Consider the following 24113-nt stretch of genomic DNA (forward strand, 5'->3'; position numbering starts at 1 on the left):
TGCCACAAATTCAGTGCCTTTCATCTTTATTTGAGTTAGGAAGCTGGCTACATGCAGCAGCACTGATTTGTAACCATTAAACCTGGGCAGAGTATTTGGCCAAGGACAGCTGGTCCAAATCCATTGTTTTTAAAGGGAGAAACATTTCATGCTAGAATAATGAATTCTGAATGTAGTTTATTGCTGTACTGGTCATACCCTGTATTTCCTTGCAGATATAGTCCTGAGATGTTTAGCTTTGTGCCTAAACTGTGATAAATGCTAAGATGCTACTCAACAACCCTATGCATGCTTTTATTTGTGTGTGTGTGTGTGTGTGTGCTCTGGACATGGGTTTCTGGCCAGAGTGATAGATCAAATTGGTCCCCACTGTAGGTTCTTCTGGGCTGACTTCCCATTTTGGCAACACTCATTTAGAACTCTCTTAGCACACACGTAAAGAGAAATGGAATACATGCAAATTCTCTGGGAATGAATACAGGACTAAGCGCAGAAGAGAATGCAAAACACCCCATCGGACATTTTATGTTATCTCAGAGATGTAGACTTTACAGTGCTGTTTGCATGTGTCCTGCTATTTTGAATCGAAAGAGAAGTTACCCATGACCAGCTAACCATTGTCTTCAACGCTTAGTAAATCAGATGCTAATTTTTTGGAAATATAAGGAACATGGTGTCTGCCATGTTATGAATGCCAGAGTAAAAGAAATTGCCACATTTGGATCCAAACATGAATCCTGGAGATCTGTGGTGGAGGAATATAACCACAGACTTTTCTGGCTCCTATTACAATTAGATATGGCCTCAACTAAGGACACAATTATTAAATACAGTGTATTAAAGCAGTTGCCTCATATTCAGGGCTTTAATGAACCCAATTAGCTGAAATTTTGTTTGCCATCAAATTAAGTAGCCCCACCACCCCAGACTAAAAGCTATGAATAGTACTGTTTTGAGATGTGGGTACTCAATTTCTGCAATGAAAGAGCAAGCATTTGTCCTGTGCTTTCTAGATATTTGTTTGCTTTTATTTTCAAATGGTGATTATGCAGATCATCAAGTTTGTGTTGATTTTTCCATTGATCCCAAGTTCCTGTTTGCTTATATGAAATGCACAAAACAATAAGTATTTGTGGGATGAACCACACAGAAGATCTTCTACAACATTTGCATTTTTGTAAACCTTCCAACCACACCAAAAACAGCAACAGCAGCATTTTCCTTGGGTTTGGACAAGGGAAAACCTATCAATTACCTTTTGGCTTTTGTGTTAAAAGGCACATTTTCTGCTGTAATTAAATTTGTTGCAACAATTTCAGCAGCAGCTATTCACAGCAAATGCATCTTATCCAGTGTTACTAATTATAAAAATGACCATTCAGTCATATGGAGGGGTTTGATAAGATGTGTGATTGCTGATTTTGTTTATGTCAGTAGTTGTAGTATAATTTTATACCTGATTTTAATTATTCTTGGCTATACTCCAGTTATGCTGGAGATTGTCTGTCTGTCTTTGACAGTTTGTGAACTATTTATTGTGTAGGGTAATGGTCAATTGGATGAACAATAAACCAGAACTTGACTTGACAAACAGCAAAATGATTGACACATCATCTTTGTGGAAGTGGGTACAGAAACACAACCAACTTAGTCCCATCTTGTAAAAAGGCTTTATATTTCTTGATTGTCAACATCAAAGCAATAATTATTATTTTTCTCGTCTCCTACTGCCTGACCAGGGTTTCCATACATTCAATCATTGATTATCTTGAATAATACAAAGGTAACACAGAAAATGATAACTTTAAAAATTATTCATAGTGTAAGCCAACACAGAACATCGTTCTGACATAGGAGTCTTTAAGGGGGAAAGGATTTCTGACTTGAATAAAAGGGATGGAGAAATGAGATTTAGGCTACAATCCTATACCTACTTATCCAGGAGTAAGCCCCACTGAATTCGATGAGACTTACTTCTTAGTAAACACACATAGGATTGTGCTAAGTTTCTAGCAAACTAGCTTTTCAGATGTGCAAAAAAGGGCAGCCAAAAGGATGAAGGGGCTGGAGCAACTCCTCTGTGTGGAAAGGTTACTATGTTTGGGGCTTTTTACTTTAGAAAAAAAAAGATGAGTATGGGGAGAAATGGTAGAGGTGCATAACATCATGCAAGGTATGGAAAAAGTGGAGAGAGAGAAGTTTTTTTCCCTCTCCCATCATAACACTATAACCAGAGTCGACTTCCGGGAAGGGTGACTTAGCCTGTGCCTGCTTTTGAGACGGGCTCCTGCCTCAAAAGAAGCTTATTCAGATATATCAGTCAGTTTTTTCTTTTTTTTTGACTGATTAAACTTCTCCCGGGTAGGGAGAAACGAAGAGATTAACCTCAAAGCCTATTTTTGTTGGGACGACCAGATCTCATTAATTTATGGGACGAGGTCCAGCCGACGAAGGTGGGACGGATTTTCAACAGCAAGCTCTATCTGTTAAAGCGAACGTTCATCTTATCTTCTAAGAGAGAACGCATTAACAGGCAAGCACCCTTCTTTCTATATTTTTCTTTTACTTGACTTAAATTGTTGCTGTTTAAAAGAGATTTGCCAGATTGATCGGTTTTTGACATCTCACTGGGGAGCCGTAACTTCTCTCTGCTACGCACTAATTAATAGCTTATCTCTGTTTTTGTTGCAAAAAGCTGTCCTGGATTTGCATTCTAAAGATACACACAGAAGAGGGATTTCTATTCCAGATTTTTATTTTGAAAAATATTATACTGTTTTGAGACTACTCTCTTTTTGGTCTATTTTATTTTGACGAATCTGTTTCTTGACGATTGCCATTAATTGTTTCGATCCTGGGAACTGCATTTTGTTTACTTAACTATTGGAGAGATAAGGCTGTCTGCTCTGTTTATACTGTGATGTCACCAAGTTTGGAGTATTAACCCAATTGTTGCTGAAATAAGAAGTGGTTTTCCTATATTTTTCTTTTAAAATGGCAATTAAGAAAGTGGCTGAGAATCTGGAAATAACTATGTTTCAGAAAATAATGGATGAGATTGAGATAACGAAAATTGAATTGAGTAAAATGAAGCAGGAGATTAAAGATATAAGGGTCCCTGTGAGAGAGGTGACCCTGGAAGGGGTCCCTGTGAGAGAGGAGACCCCGGAGATTGGAACAGGGGTCCCTGTGAGAGAGGAGACCCTGGAGACTGGAATAGGGGTCCCTGTGAGAGAGGAGATCCCGGAGATTGGAACAAACGTGGAACAGGAACAAGATTTGGAGTCTATGGACTTTAGAAATAAAATCTATTGTTTGGAACTCAATGTTATCTCTGAAGAAATTAATGAAGATTCTAGAGATAAAGTTATCAATGGCATGGATTATCTTCTGGACTGGAATGATGTGATGGAGCCCAATATAGAGAAAATCTATGGAATTAACTGCAGCCATGTGACAATGGAAAAACTTTTAAGAGATGACCCAGTGTATTTTGAAAAAAAGAACAGAGATATGATTTTACAGCAGTATTTCAGCAACCTATTCAGAATGGATGGCAAGAAAATATTTGGGATAGAGGTAATTCCCATCAGACTCTTACTATATGACTATGGCTTTGACAGCAAGATTATTATGGAATACTGATAATGGAAGATTGGATATTGAAATTACTGGACTTAACAAGACTACTGAAGATGGAAGATGGAAAATGGAACTAATAGAGATAATAGAACAATGGCTACTGAAATTACTGAACCTAACAGATTCTGATGTGATGGATTAATTGAAATGTTTATTTTGACTATGGTTATGACAATAAGATTATCATAATTAGTAATGAGATGGATTAATCGATATGCTTATCTGGAAAAAAAAAATTGATAGATATATTTCTTAAAGAATTGAAATCTCTCTTTGACTTTTTGTGGAAAGAATAAAGTAATGTTTATGAGATTTGATGATTAAGTAAGATAACTACTGGAGGAAAGTGATTTTATAATATGACTTAAGAGACAGGATTGCTATATATTATAGACTTATAACTGATTTGATCTTTGACAAATGGGAAGTCAATATTTTACTCTTTATTTTTTATTTTTGTTTTTTTTTTTTCTCTTTTTTTCTTTTTGTTTAACTATTTTTGATTTTGTTTTTTGTCTTTGAATGTTTTATGATTTTGTCTTGTATGTTTTATGAAAATTTGAATAAAAATTATTGAAAAAAAAAAAAAATAACACTATAACCAGAGTCATCGAATGTAGATGAATGTTGGGAGATTCAGGGCAAATAAAAGGTACTCCACATGGTGCATAGTTAAGCTACGTTAGCACAAGATGTACTGATGGCCACCAAGCTGGATGGCTTTAAAAGAGGATTAGACAAATTTGTGGAGGCTACCAGTAGCTAGTAGTCAAGATATCTATGCTACCTGCATCATTAGAGGCAGTATGCCTCTGAATACCCATTGCTGAGGACAACAGGTTAACAATAGTGCTTTTGGGCTCATGCACTGCTTGCGCATTTCCCTATAAATGTTGGACTAGACAGGCTTTTGGTCTAATGTTTTTAAATTTTGTAAACCACCCAGAGAGCTTTGACTATGGGGCGGTATATAAATGTAATAAATAAATAAATAATCCACCAGGGCTCTTATAAGAGTTGATGAAATACTGCCTTTCACAGATCAGAGGGTTTCTCTTCACCACCTGATCAGGGCTCATGGATTAGGAACTGGCAGCCAGTTTTGTGTCTTAGGAGAAGTCCACACTGAAGCTAAACCTGGAGCTGCTTCATATCGTGTTGTAAATTACCTCAAAGGCTGCCTGCTACATAGGAAGATGTCTTACACTGAGTTGGATCATTGCCCCACCTCTACACTGACTGGCAGCAGCTTCCCAGTGTTTCATGCGGGAGTCTTTCTCCGCCCTTCCTGGAGATGCTGGGGAATGAACTGGAGGCCTTTTGCCTGTAAAGCATGTGCTCTACCTTTGAGATATGCTTCTTCCCCAGTGTAAGAAGCCATTAGCAGAAAGGGGCATGTGCCAAATAGTTTCATCATCACTGCTTACTGCTTCTATATGCAAAGCAGCTGCGCCACCATTGAGCAGTGGCCCTTCGCTACCCATCCTGGTTTGACTCGTAACAACATGAAGGATATTTGCAGTAAAATATGTTAGTTGAGTACAAACAAGATTTGATACTGTGCTGTAAAAAAAACTGTATGAAAAGATTTAAGTACATTAACTAACAATAAATGTTCATCCTCCAATTCAGTACAGTAGTGAAGCATATGCTTAATGTAGGTTTGGTCTAAAATCACATCTCTTAATTGCCTTCAAGATGCTGGCTTTGATGGCACATGAAAAAAAAGTCTATTACATCAAATCACAAAAAGAGGAAAAATTCACAGCAATAAGGCAATAATTCCTTATGTAGACTGACATGAAAATGAAGAAACTCCAAAATGCAGTTGGGCAATACCTTTATGGGAACCAATCAAAATGTCAGGAAAAAAAATGTGGCAAGCTTTCATGTTATCTACAACTCTTCATCAGGCAGGATGTTACACAAAGACAGGGGCAAGAGGGATGAGGAAAAAACAACAACAAAGCACACAATGAGACTGATGTAGTTCCCCCAAGGTCAGCTTGTAGACTCACCCTCACCTTTTTGTAACATCTTGCCTGATGAAGAGTTCTGGAGCATGTGAAAGCTAGCCATACTTTTCTGACATTTTGACCATAAAGGTATTGCCCAACTGTGCATTTTGGAGCCTTTTCTTATGGACCAACATGGCTACCTTTGTTTTTTAGGTGGAGACACAGTTAGTATTTATAAAGGCATACTGCAGGAATCTGTGCAGAAATCTACTACCTAGAAATTCAGGCCTCCTTCCCCTTTCCCTCTCTGGACTTCTTTTTTTGTTCTGCTCTTCACAGTTAGAATGGGGCTGCAGGGAAGCTGTTTTTCTGTGAGCAGTTATTGTGTGGCTATGTTGTCATGTTTAGATGTCCAAATTTGTGGGAGGCAGCGACCATGGAATCAGCACCTTGGTGGATTTAAACACAATTGCCACAATTACCCTAGCCATCTAACAGCAGCTCATGGAAAAGTGACTGTCCTACGGTTCAGGTGTTAACCCATCAGCTACAGTTGCAGATGTGGTTGAGACTTTTTTTTCCCCTTCAAAAAGGCATAATCTACAGTTTGCAGAAAATATATTCTTTAGAAGATAGTTGCTCCAAAAATAGGGAAAAGGATGTTTGTAAGCAAACCACAGTGGCATTGGCTACAGTGGAAGTAGCACAGCACATATCTGCGTACAGTGCATGCACATTAAGTAGTCTCTCACTAACCAGAAAAAGCAGAGACTGCAGGGATGGGTACCCTGAGAGAGTAGAAAACCTCATCAACTATCAATGAATGTCTGTGAATTTCTGCTTGCATAACATTAACTTTGCATCTGATGAAGTGGACTGTAGTCCACAAAAATATATGTCATGATCAACTTCTTAGTCTTTAAGGTGCCACAAGACTCTTCATTGTTTTTGCTGGAGTAGGCTAGGAACACAGGAAGCTGCCTCATATTGAGTCAGACCACTGGTCCATCTAAGCTCAGCACTGTCTACAATGACTGGCAGTGGCACTCCAGGGTTTCAGAGAGGGTTCTCTCCCAGCCCTACCAGGAGATGCCAAGGATTGAACTTGGGACCTTCTGCATGCAAAGCAGATGCTCTACAGCCCTTCTTCTAGCTATGTAACATGCCTAACTAGCATGGATTAAAATGGTTACACTTCTGGGAAATAATTTTAGAAACAATGGGTTACATCCAGTATTAGTCATGTTCAGAGTAGACCTACTGAAATTAATAGGCATGACTAACTTAGGTCCATTAATGTCAGTGCGTCTTCTCTGAGGAGAATTTAGGTTGATACAACCAATTATACTTTTTCCACCCTACATTCTTATAGGTCACAAAAAGACCAAATATATAAGGGATTGATGTAACAGGTTGGCAGCCAATCAGATTTTAAAAACATGAACAGAAACCATTAGGAGTCACAAATAAATACAGTATAAAAGCAACAAGTGTCTTTAAAGCACACATGGGGTAAGTACTGCTTGTGTAATAGGAATATGTTGTAAAAGCAACTTACTGTACCAACAATATTAACACAATACTAATGCCATAGTTACGAAATTGTTTACAGGCTGTGAGTGACTAAATTGTGCCCCAGTTAAAAGCTTGGAAAAAAAGCAGTGTAAAAATCCTAATTACTTCACTGTTTTTATTATTTTTTTAAGAGCAGTGTTTAATCTTTATAGCTTACCATTAGCGAATGTCTATTGGCTGAAAGAAGGCCTGTCCCATATCCTGACCCAAGACCTCCCATTGCTCCGTTATGAGAGGGCCCTATTAAGCCATGCATGTCGCTATGACTACCGGGCATGGCAGTTGAAGGCCCCACTGCATGATTCCGGAGAACATGAATAGCATCATCCAGTCTTTCCAAGCGGTCTTCAATCCGGCTTTGCTGTTTGTTTATGAAAAACAAATCAAGACAAGCATCAGCAAATGTGAAGAGCCATTTAATGTTTGAGACAAAACTCACACAGATATCAGGAACTCCACATTTTGGATCTCTGTTGCTATGTTTTGGGCAGAGGAAGGGGGAGCAGGCTGCCCACAGGTGGGCTATTTCTGAATTTGTATTTACATTATGAAAACTGGGGTGTACCCAAAGGTAGTCCTGCTCAGAGCAGACACATTGAAATTATTGAGCCAAGTTAGTTATGGCCATTAATTTCAATGGATCTACTCTGAGTAGGACTAACTTTGGATATAACCAACTGTTCTTTTTTGTTTTTTCTCCCACTGAAAAGTAAAATGTCTTATATGAAACAGTGATACCAAAGCTTGTCCTCTAAGGAATGAAGAAAGTTCTGTTCACAAAAAGAAAGCTTTCATTTTCATGGGCAAAACAGGTTCATTGATTCCTCATGAACATAACTTCTACAGTACGTATGTTGCCCTCTGATTTGGAAACATTTTGCATCATTTAGAAATACCTAATTTCTATTTCATTTAAAAATGTTTAAATACTTTGGATTGCAATCCAAAATTCATTTATTCCCAAGGGTGCCTGTTAAAATCAAGTGAAAGTTAGTAGGTTGTGCACTGTGACCTAAAGCAAGTTTTGTTAGGGCTGATTGTTCTCATGCAATCAGAGGAAAAAATGAGAAGGAACATCTCTGGCTACTGTTCATTTCCACAGTTACCGCCTTGTTCCCTGTAGCACAAGCACCCAAATGCCTTTCAGAACATTTGCACAAGTTAAAACAGGTATACTACACATATACAAATTTTGATTGTGTAGCCAGAATTAGATTAAAACACACACGCACACCAACCTCTCAAAACAAAACCTGTGATAAGATGTGTCATTCAGCCTTCTCCATAACATACACACACACTGCCACATTCTTTGGAGTAGCCTCCCTCATTACCACTGCATTTTTCTTCTCTCTGGAGTCAGAAAGAGCAGTAGCATTGATTCTGGGGGGAAAAAACCTGTATGTCTGGCTTCACTGGGCTACTTCATTTTAAAAAGGAACAACTTCCATTGACAAAATGAAGTGCAGCAATGTGTACTTTGCCTATTCCACCAAGAATTTTTCATTCTATAATTCTCAAGAATGACTCTGAAGTGGATCACACTGGCCTGCTTCACACTGCACAAATGTGTGGGCTCCCACAGAGGAGTCCGCAGCCTCTTTGCTCCTCCCTGGTCCTGTTAACTTCCGTACTCAGCTAGGCCAAGGTTTGACTTAGTGTATCATCTGAATCAGGACTCATGATTAAGCTCTCTCCTCACTAACCTTGAGCTGTAGACTAGAATGGACCATTGGTCTCACCTGAAGGGTGATTTTCATAGGAGGTATGCCATCAAGCGGGTAATAGCTCCACCTATCGTCCGAAGGCAAGAATGTTTCTGAAGTCAAGACTAGGGGCAACAGGCCCCTCCCACTCTCCAGTTCATTCGCAGCGAGTCCAAAGAGAGATATCTAAAAATGCAGGGCCTACCAGCAAGAACATAACATAATAACATTCATAATAATATGACTCTAACATAGCGAGATAACAGTAATAGCAGTCTTGACTTCACTAATAAATGTAATAAAATAGCGTAACAGGTATATATAAAATTCCTAAAAAATATCTAGGTATCCTCCGACTGGGAGGGTCGTGATGGCATACCTCCTATGAAAATCACCCTTCAGGTGAGACCAATGGTCCATTTTCCATAGGAGGTATGCCATCAAGCGGGATGTACCAAAGCAGCCCATAACAGGGAGGGACCACCCACAACCTAATCCTCATTAAGAACCTGTTGCAACACTCGTCTGCCAAAAGAGGCATTGGCAGAGGCATAACGGTCTATTTTATAATGCCTTATAAACGAATGTGGGGTAGACCAAACAGCAGCTCTGCAAATATCGGCAACAGGAGCATTGGTAGCAAAAGCAGCCGTAGTGGCCGCTGACCTGGTGGAATGAGCGGTAACGCTAGGTGGAATTGGACTCATAGGCTAAGGTAATGCATGCCCGCAACCAGCGGGATAAGGTGGAATTGGCTACTTTATGCCCCATAGACCTTGGATGAAAGGATACAAACAAAGCCTCGGTCTGTCGTATATCCTGAGTCCTAGACAGGTAGGTCTTGAGAGCCCTGCGGACCTCCAACGAATGCCAAGCCTTCTCGAGAGGATGAGTAGGATTCGGACAAAAGGAGGGCAAAACAATGTCCTGGTTGCAATGGAAAACTGAATCAACCTTGGGAGGAAGGATCAGTCTTCAGTACAACAGAGTCCTTGTAGAAACGCAGAGGTGGCGTGCAAAAGACAATGCGCCCAGTTCCGAAACTCGTCTCGCCGAGTTGATCGCGATTAGGAACAAGACCTTGAACAACAACAGACGTAAAGGCACAGTCCTAAGGGGCTCAAACGGAGGGCGTTGTAAAGCTTGTAGGACCTTCGACAAAGTCCACGAGGGAAAACGGTGGAATACAGCCGGTGAGTGTAACGCGGTTTCCCTCATAAAACGTTTGATGAACGGGTGCGAGGCAATAGGAGCATCAGTGTAGGACACTGAGAGAATGGAAGACGGAGTGGATGCATGTCTACGTAAAGTGTTAAGTGTAAGTCCCATCAGGAGGCCCCTATGAAGGAACTGCAGTATCTGTTGTGTTGTGGCCTGGAAGGATCGAAGTGCTGAGACTGACACCCTTGGAGACTGCCACCCAAGTATGTTGATATATACGGGGGGTGGATGGTCGTCTCGAGGCCAAGATAATGTCAATAACAGCATCAGACAGACCAGAAGATCTTAAATGTCCCGTTCAAAAGCCACGCTGTTAGCTTGAGCCAAGTGGGATCCTGATGCAATATTGGACCCTGGAATAAGAGATCTGGCCTGACCCGGAGCGTCCAAGTATCCGTCACTGACATGGCAAGGAGATCCGAGAACCACGATCGACAGGGCCAGTATGGGACTATCAGAACCAGATTGGCCCTCTCGCGTCGCGCCTTTCTCAAGGTTCTGGCTAAGAGTGGTATTGGAAGGAAAACGTACGACAGGGCATCCACCGCTTTTGCTATCATGTTCAGGTATCGAGCGAAGTACCCGGGTTACTGGCAATTGAGAAGACGCCGAACCAACAGTGGAGAAGATGGAAAATGGTCGGATGAAGTTTCCATTCTCCCGGACAAACCAGTTGTCTGTTGAGCCAGTCTGCTGACACATTCCAAATTCCTCTGAGATGTTCTGCCTGTAGGGAGCGCAGATGTGTAGAGGACGGGACCTGGTCCCCTTTTGTCTGTTTAAATGAGATTTGGCACACGTCCGTTCGAATGAGAGCATGGTCCAAATGGAACAGAGACTGAAAATGGGGCAGAGCTAAGTGGACAGCCTTCAGCTCTAGTCAATACTACTCTGAGTCTGTTCTGCTGTGTTCCAAACCCCCTGAACGAACTGAGAGTTGCAGTGGGCTCCCCAGCCAAGGGGACTGCATCTGTAGTGATAACATTTCTGCGGGGTTCTCTGAACGGAGTTCCCTGGGTGAGATGTCGGACCCCCGTCCATCAGCGGAATGAAAGACGCAGTGCATGGCTCAAGGGAATTGCTCGATGATTTGACATAGCAATATCCTGCTGAAACGGTAGCAAAGTCCACTGGAGAAGGCGCGTATGAGCTCGAGCCCATGGCAAAATATGGATGGTGGACACCAACCTCCCAAGAGCCCTGGACAGAAGCATAACGTCTGCGGTTACGTGGGACATCAGAGACCGTGCGACGTCTGTGAAAGAATTTATACAGTCTGGGGTCAGGAACACCATCACCTGTCAGGTGTCCAATATCGGTCCTAGATGTTGTATGCGTTGGGTTGGTTGGAGGTGGCTTGTCGAAATTGAGTGGCCGGTCATAGGCCTTGCTAAAAACTCTCGGGCAGATGAGAGGCCGAACGGCATCGCTCGGTATTGAAAAGGCTGGGGGCCGAAAGAAAACCGAAGGAATTTTCTGTGGGCTCTGCAAATAGTCACATGGAGATACGCTTCCTTCAGGTCGATAGAAACCAGGAAGTCTCCTTCTTGAAGGCTGTCTCTGCCAGGGAAACTTCCGTTCTAGGATCCCCTGGAGGGCCGGAAATCATAGTTTCGGAAATCACGGTCTCGTCACCCGGGTCGCCTTCCTCGAAAGGGCTGGGTCATGCGATATGAGGAGAAACGTCTGAAAAGCCTGCGATCTGCGTTCGGGACAGTGGCCAAGACGGGCCTTTGAGAGTCCTTGGGGTCAACAAGCACTGCCTTTAGGACCTCCTCACCAAAGAGTACTGATCCGGAATAAGGTGCCCTTGATAGAATAACTCTGGCTGTGGAGTCAGCTTGCCAGTGACGAAGCCAGAGGGCCCGCCGAGCGACTACCTGTGCTGCCATACCTCGAGCTCCCAGTTGAATTGCGTCCAAAGTGGCATCAGCTACAAAAGCCGCTGTCTTGCGCAATTTTATCAGTGACCTCCTCAAAGATACAGGATCAGGATTAGGATCCTCTAAAGGTCATCCAACCACATCATCAATGTCTTAGAAAGGATAGAAGTTGATGCAGCAGCTCGCATGGAGAAGGCGGTGGCCTCATGATTCTTGCGTAAAACAAAGCCCAGCCTGCTCTCAGAGACGCCTTGTAGATGGGAATCTCCTTCCCTCGGCAAAAAGGAATCTATATACTAGATTGGATATTGGCTCGACTATGCCAGGAAGAGCCGGTCTGCTGGTGAAGTCAGGAGCCAGAGATGAAAGACTGTTAGCAAGAGGAAGGTAGTGCTCTGCTGGCGCGGGGGATTTCAAGACCCTGGCCCCTTTAATAGCGGAAGCGGTAGCTGCTGGTTGTGTAGCTTGGAGACCAAGGGTGTTCAATACTCTGCGAGCAAGAGGCAGATAATCTGAGGCATCAAACAGGGGATAAAAAGCATTCTCCTCGTGTTCCGAATGAGCACTCCATGCGTCTCCATCGGTTTGTACAGCAAAGGGTGCCTCCTCCCCATATGAAACGTCATCAATGCATCTGCCTCTGGCAATGTCAAAGGGACGTGGGGAGTAAGATGAAATAGCCTCATGACATGCATAGTGGTCCATACTGTGCTGAGGTATGGTGGAGACTTGTGGCGGTGACTGTGATTAAGTAAAAAACGATAGCATGCCATGTAGTTGGGATAGAAGACTCATGAGACAGCTGTAGCCCCGGTGAAACAAATGGTTGCACTTGTAGAGGCGGCCCAGTGGGCTGTGACGATGGATAAGCCCTGGGTGGTAATATGTGAGGGGGCAGGTTGGTAGTTGGCTGTTCAGGAAATCCAGCAAAGTCCTCCTCCTCAGAGGAAGCAATGGAGAGTGAGTTAGATTCGTTAACTGTTCCTGGGCTGTGCCATCGGAAGCCGGAACGGAGACATAATGTGGGCGCTTAGTTGTGCTGTGGCTGGAAAGATGTTTAGTTTTGGCAACAGCTTTAGTGTGGTTATGCTTGGCCGCTTTAGATTGCTACGGCTTGGCTGTTTGAGTCGTCGCTGGCTGTTCCGCCATCTTATATTTTCTATGGGTATCAGTACACTGCCACGATGGGGCAGAATGTACAGACCCGTACAGGCTCAGTACACGGCACACGAATGGGGCAGAATGCACTGGCAGATGGCTAAGTACACTGCCACGATGGGGCAGAATGTACAATGTTAGTAGCATTGATACACAGCCAGTACAGTAGTAACAGTCTTGGTACACTCAAACCATTTTGAATAGTATTAACAGCCTTGGTACACGGCCACGGATGGGGCAGAATGTACAGTTCAAACAGCTTTGTAAAGTATCAACAGCCTTGGTACACGGCCACGGATGGGGCAGAATGTACAGTTCCAACAGCTTTTGTATAGTATCAACAGCCTTGGTACACGGCCACGGATGGGGCAGAACGTACAGTTCAAACAGCGTTTGTATAACATCGACAGCCTTGGTACACGGCGATGGATGAGGCAGAATGTACCATTCCAACAGGTTTTGTACAGTATCGCAGTCTTAGTACACGGCCACGAATGGGACAGTGTACAGGTCAAACAGCTTGGTGTACAGCCACAGTCTTGATGAAACAGTCACCGATGAGATTGTACTGGTTAGAAGTTGCCAGAGCCAGCAGCAGCAGCAGATTTAATAAAGGAGCCTGTGAAGTACTATAGGATCCTATCTGAAACACACACACAAAGGTAGATCACACTGTGGGAGCTGACTGAAAGCCTGGGCTCTGCTATCCACAGCCCTTGTAAAAGAGACCCCCCTTTGCAGTACTGAATAGAGACAAACAAAATGGCGCCCGCGAAAAGAGCAGGAAAAATTGGGCAATCAGAAAGGTTTGTGGAGATGAAGAAGCAATGGCGGTCCCCGGGCAGCACTAGCGAGCCGAACAAATGGCTTCCAAAAATAAAAAAGGCGCTCTGGAGCCACGGGGCTGAGAAACGCGATCGCGGCTATAAAAGCCAGGAAAGAAAGTTTGCCACTGAGGCAAGACGGAGCAAAAATCCCCTAGTAATTGGGCAGAGCCAGGGACACTGGGAGCAAGCCACCGCCGCAGCCTGCTAGCAACCGTCGCAGCGAGATTTAAATTGCTGCAAAACGATCCGGGGGAGGCGAGGCAGTCCAACCAGAAAGGGACATTGAATATGGAGAACCGCAGTCGCAGGCTCTGGGGGAAAACCACCGCGAAAATAGGCTGCAATAGAACGCAAACGCGGCTGTATAAGGTATGCAGGGAAGCCTCCGTCAAGGAGGCAGAGCGGCCAGCGAACTCCCCGAGCAGGGAGAAGAATCGGCAAACAGGCAAGCCGCAGCCGCGGACTGCAGAGACCGTCCCGGCAAGGTATTAAACGCCGCGGACGAGTCGGGGAAGGCAGAGAGCAGTAATAGCAGGCTCCTGGCGGGGGAGATTGCAAGCGCCACCCCAGAAAAAAGCTGAAGACAAAAGGAAGCCGCAGCAGCAGGCTCCTGATCGTCAGGGCACGAAAAGGGCGGCTGAGCAGGCTAGGAAAAACGCAGCTCCTGGTTAAGGCTGCGTCCGCCACTGAGGGAGAGAGACCACAGCCGCGATCTCTCTAAAGCGTCGTAAGCTTTGTCCTGGGAAGAAAAACACCCAGGCAAGGGGGAACCTCCCCAAGGAATTCCCCAGGAAAGACACACAAACAGTAGTAAAAGACAAGACAGAGGAAAGGGAACAACGTGAAATAAACACACAAAACTCCACACTCTGTCACACAAAACGTATCTAGTCACTAGCTATAGATCTTGCACGGACGAAGGCAAGAATGAACTGGAGAGTGGGAGGGGCCTGTCGCCCCTAGTCTTGACTTCAGAAACATTCTTGCCTTCGGACGATAGGTGGAGCTATTACCCGCTTGATGGCATACCTCCTATGGAAAACAATCCATGGCTACAGCTCATGGTAAGTGAGAAGAGAGCTTAACAATTATGCTAAGCCACACGCTGGCATAGCTCAGCACGGTGCTGCAGTAAAAAGGACTGGGGAGCAACAAACTGTCTGCAAACACCGCCCTGGGAGCCCACACTTTCTCACCATTCCAGGAAGTCATATTTTGGCTTACTGTGTCCTATGAACCTGGCCTTTGTCCTTCTTGCAATCAGAGGGAAAATGGGACAGGCTGATATTAATATATTTGTTTAAATTATTATATGCTGGGGAGTGGAGAATCTAGTGCAAGTTATCTTACGTATGACCTTATTTGCACCGAATGGAGTTTTACACTCTGTCCCCCCAACCGAACAGCAGGTCCCCCTCTCCTTCCCCATGCCATAAGCTATGTTATTTTTTCCCAAAACAAAACACCTTAGTTCCAAAAATCTTTTGCCATGCAGCATTCTGGGTAGGTTTTTTTTTTGAGGGAGGGGCAGTATTGTTCATAAAACTGAAGTTCAAAGCTTCTTTTCATGAAATTAACCAAGAAGTTATTTGGATTCTGGCCAAGTAAAGGCCTTCTTCCTCTTCTCTAACTAGAAAGAAAAAGCTTTCACTCTCAAGTCCTTCCATGAGTTTTATAGGAAAGAGGCCAATTCTAGGCCACAGTCACCAAGCTGCCATTTTAAATAAATAAATAAATAAATCTACAATCTACGTCATTACCTCACTATGACATAATTCTTGTGCTGAGATTACCATGCTAGTTAACACCAGATGACCTCAGAGCCAAACGTTTTATACTTTCTGAGCATTGTATGGGTCAGTGGTAGCCAATGCGGTGCCCTCCAGATGTTGTTGGGCTACAGACCCCATTGTCCCTGTCCATTGGCCATGCTGCCTGGGGTTGATGGAAGTTGGAGTCTAACAATAACTGAAGGGCATCATGTTGGGTAACCCTGGTGTACGTGGACAACTACAAAAGTTGAACCTCCTCATGAAAAGTACTTGCCGTGGGCACCACAATCTCATGCTGATGAGTTGCAAAAATCACCCAGTGGCAGAAAGCGGTTTATTTGAAATTTAATTTTGAGCCAGATGAACAATGCAGCCACTAATTCTATGCATGCTTACAGCAATATCATCTGGTAATAAATAACTTCTGACATTCTCTCATGATAGAGGCACTGCATCTTTAATAGGCCAGGTACTGTAATTCAAAACAAAGTCAAAGCAAAATTCTGATGCTGAATGTGAGTTTTCAATTATTCTGTATTATGTGGTTATTCCTGAAGTCCTCAGAAGTCCCCTGTTTTCTTCTGTTGGGAAGTATTTGTTGTTAACTATCATATTTCATTACAGCTTTCCAAGACTCTTGAATTTTAGGGTTTTTTTGTTTATATATATTAAAAACAACAACAAATACATAAAGTTATTATCATTGATGGCACACCAAGGTTTTGAAATTATCCTTTACCTCTCTGACTAAGCCAATAATACAAATAAAAAAATCTCATAAAGGTTTCTTGATTATATGCTTTTGAGTGACTTGTCTTATCCTTCCATTTAAATAAACTTTTTATTGTTTCTTTAATATTAACCTACTTTGAACCTTCACTGATTTCACTGTCTTAAACTAGTGCAATTCTAAAACACAACTGCATCCTGTTCTTTATCTTCCTGTTGCTCTTCAAATTTGCACCTTGCTTCTGTATATAACATCCGTCTTCTGCATCTAATTCTGCAATTAGTGCTCCATTTCTACATGTTCGATTTTGCCACTAGCTATCAGCTAGAGTATACAGAAAAAATGTATCTAAAAATATTTAATGGTTTATGGGTGGAGCGCCATACTATCCAGTTTGGAAATGGTCAGAAAGACTGTGAAAATCCAAGGATGTTGTAACCACCAGCAAAAGGAGAACCTGTGTTAGAAAAGTGGATGGAAAATGGAAGAAGTAGACAGCAAATAAAATACTAACACCAAGGAGGTCACCATTCAAAAACATACCAAAGAGTGTAAGGGACCTTCATAATTGGGAGATGATGATGCTTGCCCTCCATTTCTAGACCAAACAGCTGTGCCTGCTAATAGTAAAATGGGAGTTACCATTGGAACTATGCAAACAAAATGTTTTTTTCAAATGTTCTGGATAGCAATGGAGACATGTAAATGCTTCTTCCTAGACAGATTTACAGAACACTTATGGAGAACTTTCAAAACATATGTTTATAAGAAGAAAAAGTACCTTTGCAGCAAACGTTCAGTGATACACACTACAAAGTTTCCCCAGACTACTCACTAACATACAAGATTTCACTAGCAGTTTTATCTACTAAAAGTTGCATCAGAAAGAAAGGTGTCAACAATAGAAGCAGGAATCGCTCTTTTAGAAAGCACTAAGGAAACTGCCAGACTATGCCATAATCCTCGCAATGGAGGAAGGCGCTATCAGTGTTCACTGACAATATCACTTCGTCATCAAACCTTTGGCAGGCTTTTTTTAAAAATCACTTTCTGAATTACATTCTGCTTTTTCTTAGACTCTATTCATTTTAATGCACTAAATGTTTGCATTTGAAGTCACTGATTCTCAAAATAAAAGTATTTTATCCTTCCACACAGAGGCCAGTATTGAAAGGGGTTGCTTTTTATTTGTTTAATTCTATTCAGCCAACCAAATCTCTTTTTTCACTGATCTACAAAAGGGCGAAATACAAAAGGGTCAACAGTGTAATGTATCAGTTTTCTAATGAAGTCACACTGAACACTAAAGGATCAAATGTTGTTTTGGAAACTCTCCCTTACAGAATGTGCTTATGAAGATTAATAATCTGGATATTCAACAATGTGACTTTCCCCTTGTATGACACAACTGATTTTCTGAATAAGAGCAGAGCCGGCAACCTTTTTTTTCCTAGACTATCTATGGCATGCTTGCACATTCATCAAGAACTTTTAGGATATACATGGAAGCAAAATCAACAATTTCCAAATCTGAATTAAGGGACATGTTCTAAACTTGGAAAAGTCCTTTCTTGATCTTTAGTATAATTATATTTCTCCAGAATATTTAATCAAAACGTCATTTTGGAGAAAGACAACGATAATGGTTACCAGCCTATGCTCTCAAGACATTATTTTTGACATTAACTTTTTATTTGCTGCAGGATAGAATTATCTGATATATTTTGGCCTCAGGAAAGTCTTCCTTTCTTCTCCATTACAACATTTGTCTAGACTGCTGAATTCTGCTTATTTTGATTTTTTAAAAATAAGTCCATCCACTGAAGGATGTAGTTTTTAGGTGGCTCTTTAGTACCGAGGAGGTGGTATAGAGAATTTTATGTCTGCTAATCTCCTATGAGAGTACTTGGGTCATCTACAGATTATTCAATTTCTACAGTTCAAACAATTATTTTCTCCCATTTACCTGGAAGTAAGCCTTACTGAATTCAATGGGCCTTACTTCTGAGCAGACATAGTTAGGATTGCATCCTAAACTATCCAATGGCATTTATTGCTTTGCCACTGCCTTCATACCTCCCTTGCAATGGGATTGGCCTCACCACAGGAAGAAGTGAACAAAGGAAAAGGAGATTTTGCACTGCAAAAAAACCACACAACATCTTCCATTTTGTAATTCACTTCTCCCTGCAATGAAGGGACTTACCACCTTAACTCTTGAGTGCATAAATATGGAAGGGTTTCTGAAAACAGGTAAGCTGAGTTGGAGATTACCTAACTGGCCTTTCATTTACATGTGTAGAAAAATTCCTTGCTACACGTGACCTAGCTCAGCTATCGTAGCTACAATGTGATAAACACATGAATTCAGACAGTATATGAATTGGCCATAGATCTTGGGATATTTTTCAGTTAGGATATTTTTCAGCATCCTAACTGTCCAGCTCACTCTTACTGACTCTCCAGCTCACTCTTTTCTTAGAGATGTTAAGCAGGACTGACCACACTAGAGATTATTTAGCAAACTGGAGCCATGCTACACCACTGCCCGGTAAGCCATGTAGCAAAGGGCAGGGGGTGGGGGCGGGAAGAGAAAGGGTTGATAAACTGAGCTGGTTAGAATGCAGTGGAATTCACACCTGATTTGTGTAGGCTTGGCAAGTTTTGCACTCTTGGGTTTAACCTCTCTGGCAGAATGCCTTTCCTCCTTCATTTTGGCCATTCAGGGCACAGAGGCCACTGTAGCAATCTCCAAGGGAGGCTATCTTCCCTGCTAGAAATGTTAGGATCAATGAACATGATCATTCTGAGGACTCCTTTCCATTTTCTTGTAATGAAATGATCTTGGGAATTCAACAGCAAATGTTAGGATTGCTTATTAGTGTAGATTGCTAGAAAACGAATTTGTGTCGCATCAGAAAAAGTGGCTTCCAATATATTTTTGTTCCACCTATACAAGTACAAAATTCAGCTTCTGTGTATTATTAGGAACATAGGAAGCTGCTTTATACTTACTCAGATCATTGGCCCTTCTAGCTTAGTACTGACAACACTGACTGGTAGCGGCTCTCAAGTGTTTTAGACTTCTGCATTAACAGCTTGAATGTAACCAGTGAGCAACGATCTTTCCCTAATAGAAAGATGGCGGGGGTCCAATAATGTCTCTGGGACAACTTAGCTCTCCGGCCTTATACAGTAGGGGTACACTTAAGGATCTACTACTTTTTATAAAATCGAAATGTTCAGTAAAGTAGAATTTTAACCACTATACCTGAGAGAGAAGGGGGAGAACCAACAGGAGTTGAAGGATTTGATGAAAAGCTGTTGTTGGTGTGATCTGGAGAGTAGATCTTTAAAAGATGATAAAGAATTAATCTAAAGCCATTCACAAATGGGTGCAGACAGAGATGCACTTCTAATCGTTGGGGAAGGCAAAAAAACCAAAACAAAACTCTGCTTCCTTATCATTATTAGCCCATAAGACAAAAAAAAAATGCTATGAACAGCAGTATGATCGTAACATCTCAAAGAAATAGACAGCTGTGCTGAAGGGACAGTTCTAACTGTAATATGGTTTCATTTTTCCATATTTATAATAATTGTACTTCTTACGGTTTACTATCGTGGAAATATATTTTACATTGTTCTTTACATATAAAGGTTTCAGAGAATTACTCTATTTTAAGCTAAACGTCTTTTAACAACTACAACAGAGTGAAGATTGAGGAAGGGGATATAAGTGGGCAATGTTTATTAAAGTAAGTTCTAAAGCCAAGGTAACGAAACTGGTGCCCTCCAGATGTTGCTGAAGTACAAATCCCATCAGTCCCAGCCAGTATAGCCAAACGTCAGGGATGATGGGAGTTGGAGTCCAATAACATCTGCAGGGTGCCATGTTGGCTATCCCTGCTATATAACAGTACAGTTGCTATGAGAAGACAAACCTTGGGTGGTATGTAGGTTTTGGTACAGGCTGTACCTGTTTAGAACAAGTTATATTTTATATTATTCAGGTCAGGGGCACGACATATCATTCAATGCCTTGAACAGGTGAAAAATGGAAATTTTACTTACCGTGAATGTCTATTTGTAGATAGGGCTGGAGGACATTCCTGATTAGGGATGGCTCCTCCTACTGGTCGTGACAGGCAGGGTCTAGAAACTTCTTAGTCTCCTCTCCAGGAGGAGGAGTCATTCCGCTCTCCAGACCGAGCTGACAGAGCAAGACGTTTATTAAACAGACACCTGTACAAAGTAGTAACTAGGAAAAGGTAATAACCAGAGACAAAACAGACAACTGGAGAAAAACTTCCCACAAAATGAGATACACGCAGTACTAGACATTGTGTGAAAATGTAAGACGCTAGCAGAATGCTTCAAGCCCCCAAACCCTCGCTCCAGAAGGCCATAGCAGAGGAAGGAGAGGTGGGTGGAATGTCCTCCAGCCCTATCTACAAATAGAAATTCATGGTAAGTAAAATTTCCATTTTTGCTACATAGGGCTGGAGGACATTCCTGATTAGGGATTTAACATAGCAGTATGCACACCCACAGGGTGGGCTTCCTCTGTGTGAAACAAGTGATTTAGCCCCTTCTGGAATGCCTTGCTACCAAACATGGCATCGGCTAGGGAACAGAAATCTATTTTATCATATCTGATTGAGGGTGTGAGGAGAGGCCCACGTGTCCCCCAGCGGATGTCCATGATTGGGAAATCGCCTTTGCATGATGCAGAGGCAGCCGCCCCTCAAACAGAATGTGCTGCAGGGTCCTTACCCAATGCCTCTTAGGCCTGAGCTATGGCTGCCCTGAACCAGAGAGAGATGGAAGAGGTAAACACCTTCTTTCTCTTAAGAGTTCCCCAGGAAAGATACAAATGATGATTCGGGATGTCTAAACTCCAGTGTGTAGCACCCCCAACGTCCAGAGAGCTAAGGCTATGGGGCGGTATACAAATGCAATAAATAAATAAAGAAATAATGTTCAACAGGTGCCACCTACGCACCTGAGTGTAGGAAGGAGATGGTCAGAAAAGACGGTAAGTCCATCTTCTGAGACCTATAAAAAACTGATGTGGTAGCCACCACAATACTGTCATATAAGACAAGGGGTTCAGAAGGCAGGTGGCCATAGGGTCTAAGAGTGAGCCTGCTAGTGCCAACAAGATCCAGTTTAGGTTCCAGGTTGAAAATCTGTGAACCGTCCATGGAGAAACGAGAAGCACCCCTTTAAGGAAATGCTTAGAGCCAGTGGTATGAAGACAACAGGGAACCCCCAGACTAGACAGTAGGGCCCCGCTCATACAACGGGTTACGTTCCGGACCCCCGCTGTAAAACAAAAACCGCTGTAAAGCGGATCCCATTGACTTACATTGACCAAAATGGCACCCGGTGGCAAAAAACTGCCGTAAAAGCAGAACAAGCGCTATAAAGCAGGGCCTTTCTAGAATTCACAACCGCTGTATTAGCGGAACGCTGTAAAGCGAAGCACTGTAAAGCGGGGCCCTACTGTATATGCTTTCTGGCGGTGGCCCCCTAGAGGAGCTAACAGGCTTCTCTGTTGTTATCCCGGCAGCTTTCCCTGGGCCTACCATTTCAGGCCTTTAAGAGAGAGTCAGCTCTCTAAATATCTCAGGCCAGATTACTCATGACCCTGTCTGTTCTCTAGAGGAAAATCTAATTTTTCCACAGGAACAAACCTGAAATACATTAATAAGATTTCTTCCCAGATATTTCACCCCTTATGTTTCTGAGGGAGGAGGGAACAGACATAGCCAACTGGAAGGTTGACTAGGTTTAAGGGAGACACTTTGTGTAACCCTTCCACATAGAAGGAACACACTTTCTCCAGGGAGTACACTACACGTATCCACTGTCCCCCTAAGCACCTGGCATCAGGGCTAGGACACAGGGAATGTCCTTATTTTATTTTATGCCCTGTGGCTAGAAACTGGGACGAGGGCTCAGGTGCCACAGGCTGTTCCTTAATTTACTGGAAAAACTGCCTGGCCAGAGCTAAGGGTAAAATATCAGGTGCGGATTCCAATTCATCTTCTGAAAACTTAGAACAGAAGCAGCCTCAGATTTCTGTTTCCGCGAGAACTGGGTGCAAACTGCTGGAACAAACTGCTGGAGGAGCTCAAAGGGTGAGATCCCACAAAATGGCTGCCAAAGGAAAATCTGTGGGATTTCCTCCAAATATAACTAATAGCTCCGAGTATCCCTGGCTTGTATGTCTCCTTCATGAAGGATATCTCCCCCAAGGGGGAGGCCCCTTAAAATCCTGGGAATATATATAACATCAAACCAGGATGGAGACTAGGATCCTTGCTGCAAACACAAAATGCTTCTTTGTCTATTTAGTAGGCAGCTTTGATTTACATGGGAATGCCCATTCTGCATCCCACACATCATCAAGGGCCTGAGGGCAATAACCAGCTTAGCATCAGTTGATGGAAGCCTTTTTAGCTCCGCTGAATTTGACTGGGCATGGGCATCGCCTCCCCCCTCAATATCTGAGAACTGCAGCACTCTGTGCGCCTTCAGAGGAAGGAGTTGAAAACCTCTAGGGAAAGAGCCTAAGTTGCACTGGGTCACCTCTAGATCCTTTCCTGATGATTCCCCCTCTTCCCTATCAGATTCAGAGGAATCATCCAAATCAGCCAATGCCCCCTGTTGGCCATAGACCTGCTTGGGCAACTGTCCTTGTACCTGCAACCCCTGGACCATAGTGGGTGCGGGGTACGCGTGTGTCTGGGTGTCTGATCAGTCCTGTTGACTCATAGCGCCCTTTACCAGTGAGATCCTTGTCTCCCGCCATGGGCGCTGTCTGAACCCCTGCCCTGCACAATATGACAGGGAATAGGAGTAGGACACCCAGGTTGATGTCGGGGTGTGTGCCACCCCAGCTGATGGCTAGGGTACAATGGGGGGGGTCTGGTATAGCTGTATTGCTATGGCAAACTGCTATATCTCCTTTCCTTGCGTGAGTCGCTAGAGTGACATCTGCGCCTCCGCTTTCCTTTATGGGATTGCCTACTTGAGTGCCTGTCCAGCTTACGTTTAAGGGCATGGTAAATGGGGCCCCTGATTTCAACAAAGATAAACTCCTTGACCCCATACAAGAGCTTAAGAAACTGAGAATGGGGGGTGGAGGAACTTCCATATCTGCAGCAGGAATACTCACCCCCCCGCTGCCCCCACTTGGGGTTGGGTGGAGTGCAGGCTGATAGCTTGTTGAGCCTTGTGATAGGCTCTCGAGAATCCATCACATCTCCCGTGTAACAGAAGTCTTGGCGGGAGAACGAGGAAGAGGCAGGCAAAGCCATAAAGTGGCGGCCGCAGCTGTTCTGCACTTAGGAAAAAAGTGCGGGAAACGGCTGCAATGGTGAACCGCCGTAGCGGGCGCCGCTCAACCCCCTGCTGCCGGGCACGATAAGATTTTGGGGTAGATATCCCCGGCAGCTCACCTCACATGTTCTTCTCTTCGGAAAGGGGAGGGGGGAGCCGGATCCTGCGATCTCGCTCAGCATGAGTGTGGCAAAAACGCAGCTCCATGGAGCAAGAAATCAGTCTCCTTTCAAAAGTGGCTGCTGCTATTGCTGAAAATGAAGCCTCACTCACCGTGTAACTGATGAGTGG

General features: G+C 43.1%; 1 protein-coding gene across 20 annotated transcripts in view; it reads right to left on the reverse strand.

Moving 5' to 3' along the window:
- TCF4 (transcription factor 4) overlaps nucleotides 1-24113 on the reverse strand; it is a 522418-nt gene that overhangs the window by 42780 nt on the left and 455525 nt on the right. For 15 of the 20 annotated variants that reach the window (XR_009761187.1, XM_061614925.1, XM_061614994.1 and 12 more), the window contains 3 exons: nucleotides 19744-19822; nucleotides 17016-17092; nucleotides 7333-7536 (listed from right to left, as the gene is read on the reverse strand). Coding sequence is in view for 19 of the 20 variants with exons in the window: in XM_061614925.1 (XP_061470909.1) it covers nucleotides 7333-7536; nucleotides 17016-17092; nucleotides 19744-19822 (360 nt within the window). In the remaining variant the exon portion in view is untranslated. The remainder of the gene's footprint in view (nucleotides 1-7332; nucleotides 7537-17015; nucleotides 17093-19743; nucleotides 19823-24113) is intronic. The other 5 variants (XM_061614933.1, XM_061614949.1, XM_061615080.1 and 2 more) reach the window with 2 other exon arrangements.

Source organism: Rhineura floridana, chromosome 1 (assembly GCF_030035675.1).
Source record: "Rhineura floridana isolate rRhiFlo1 chromosome 1, rRhiFlo1.hap2, whole genome shotgun sequence".
Taxonomy (NCBI): Eukaryota; Metazoa; Chordata; class Lepidosauria; order Squamata; family Rhineuridae; genus Rhineura; species Rhineura floridana.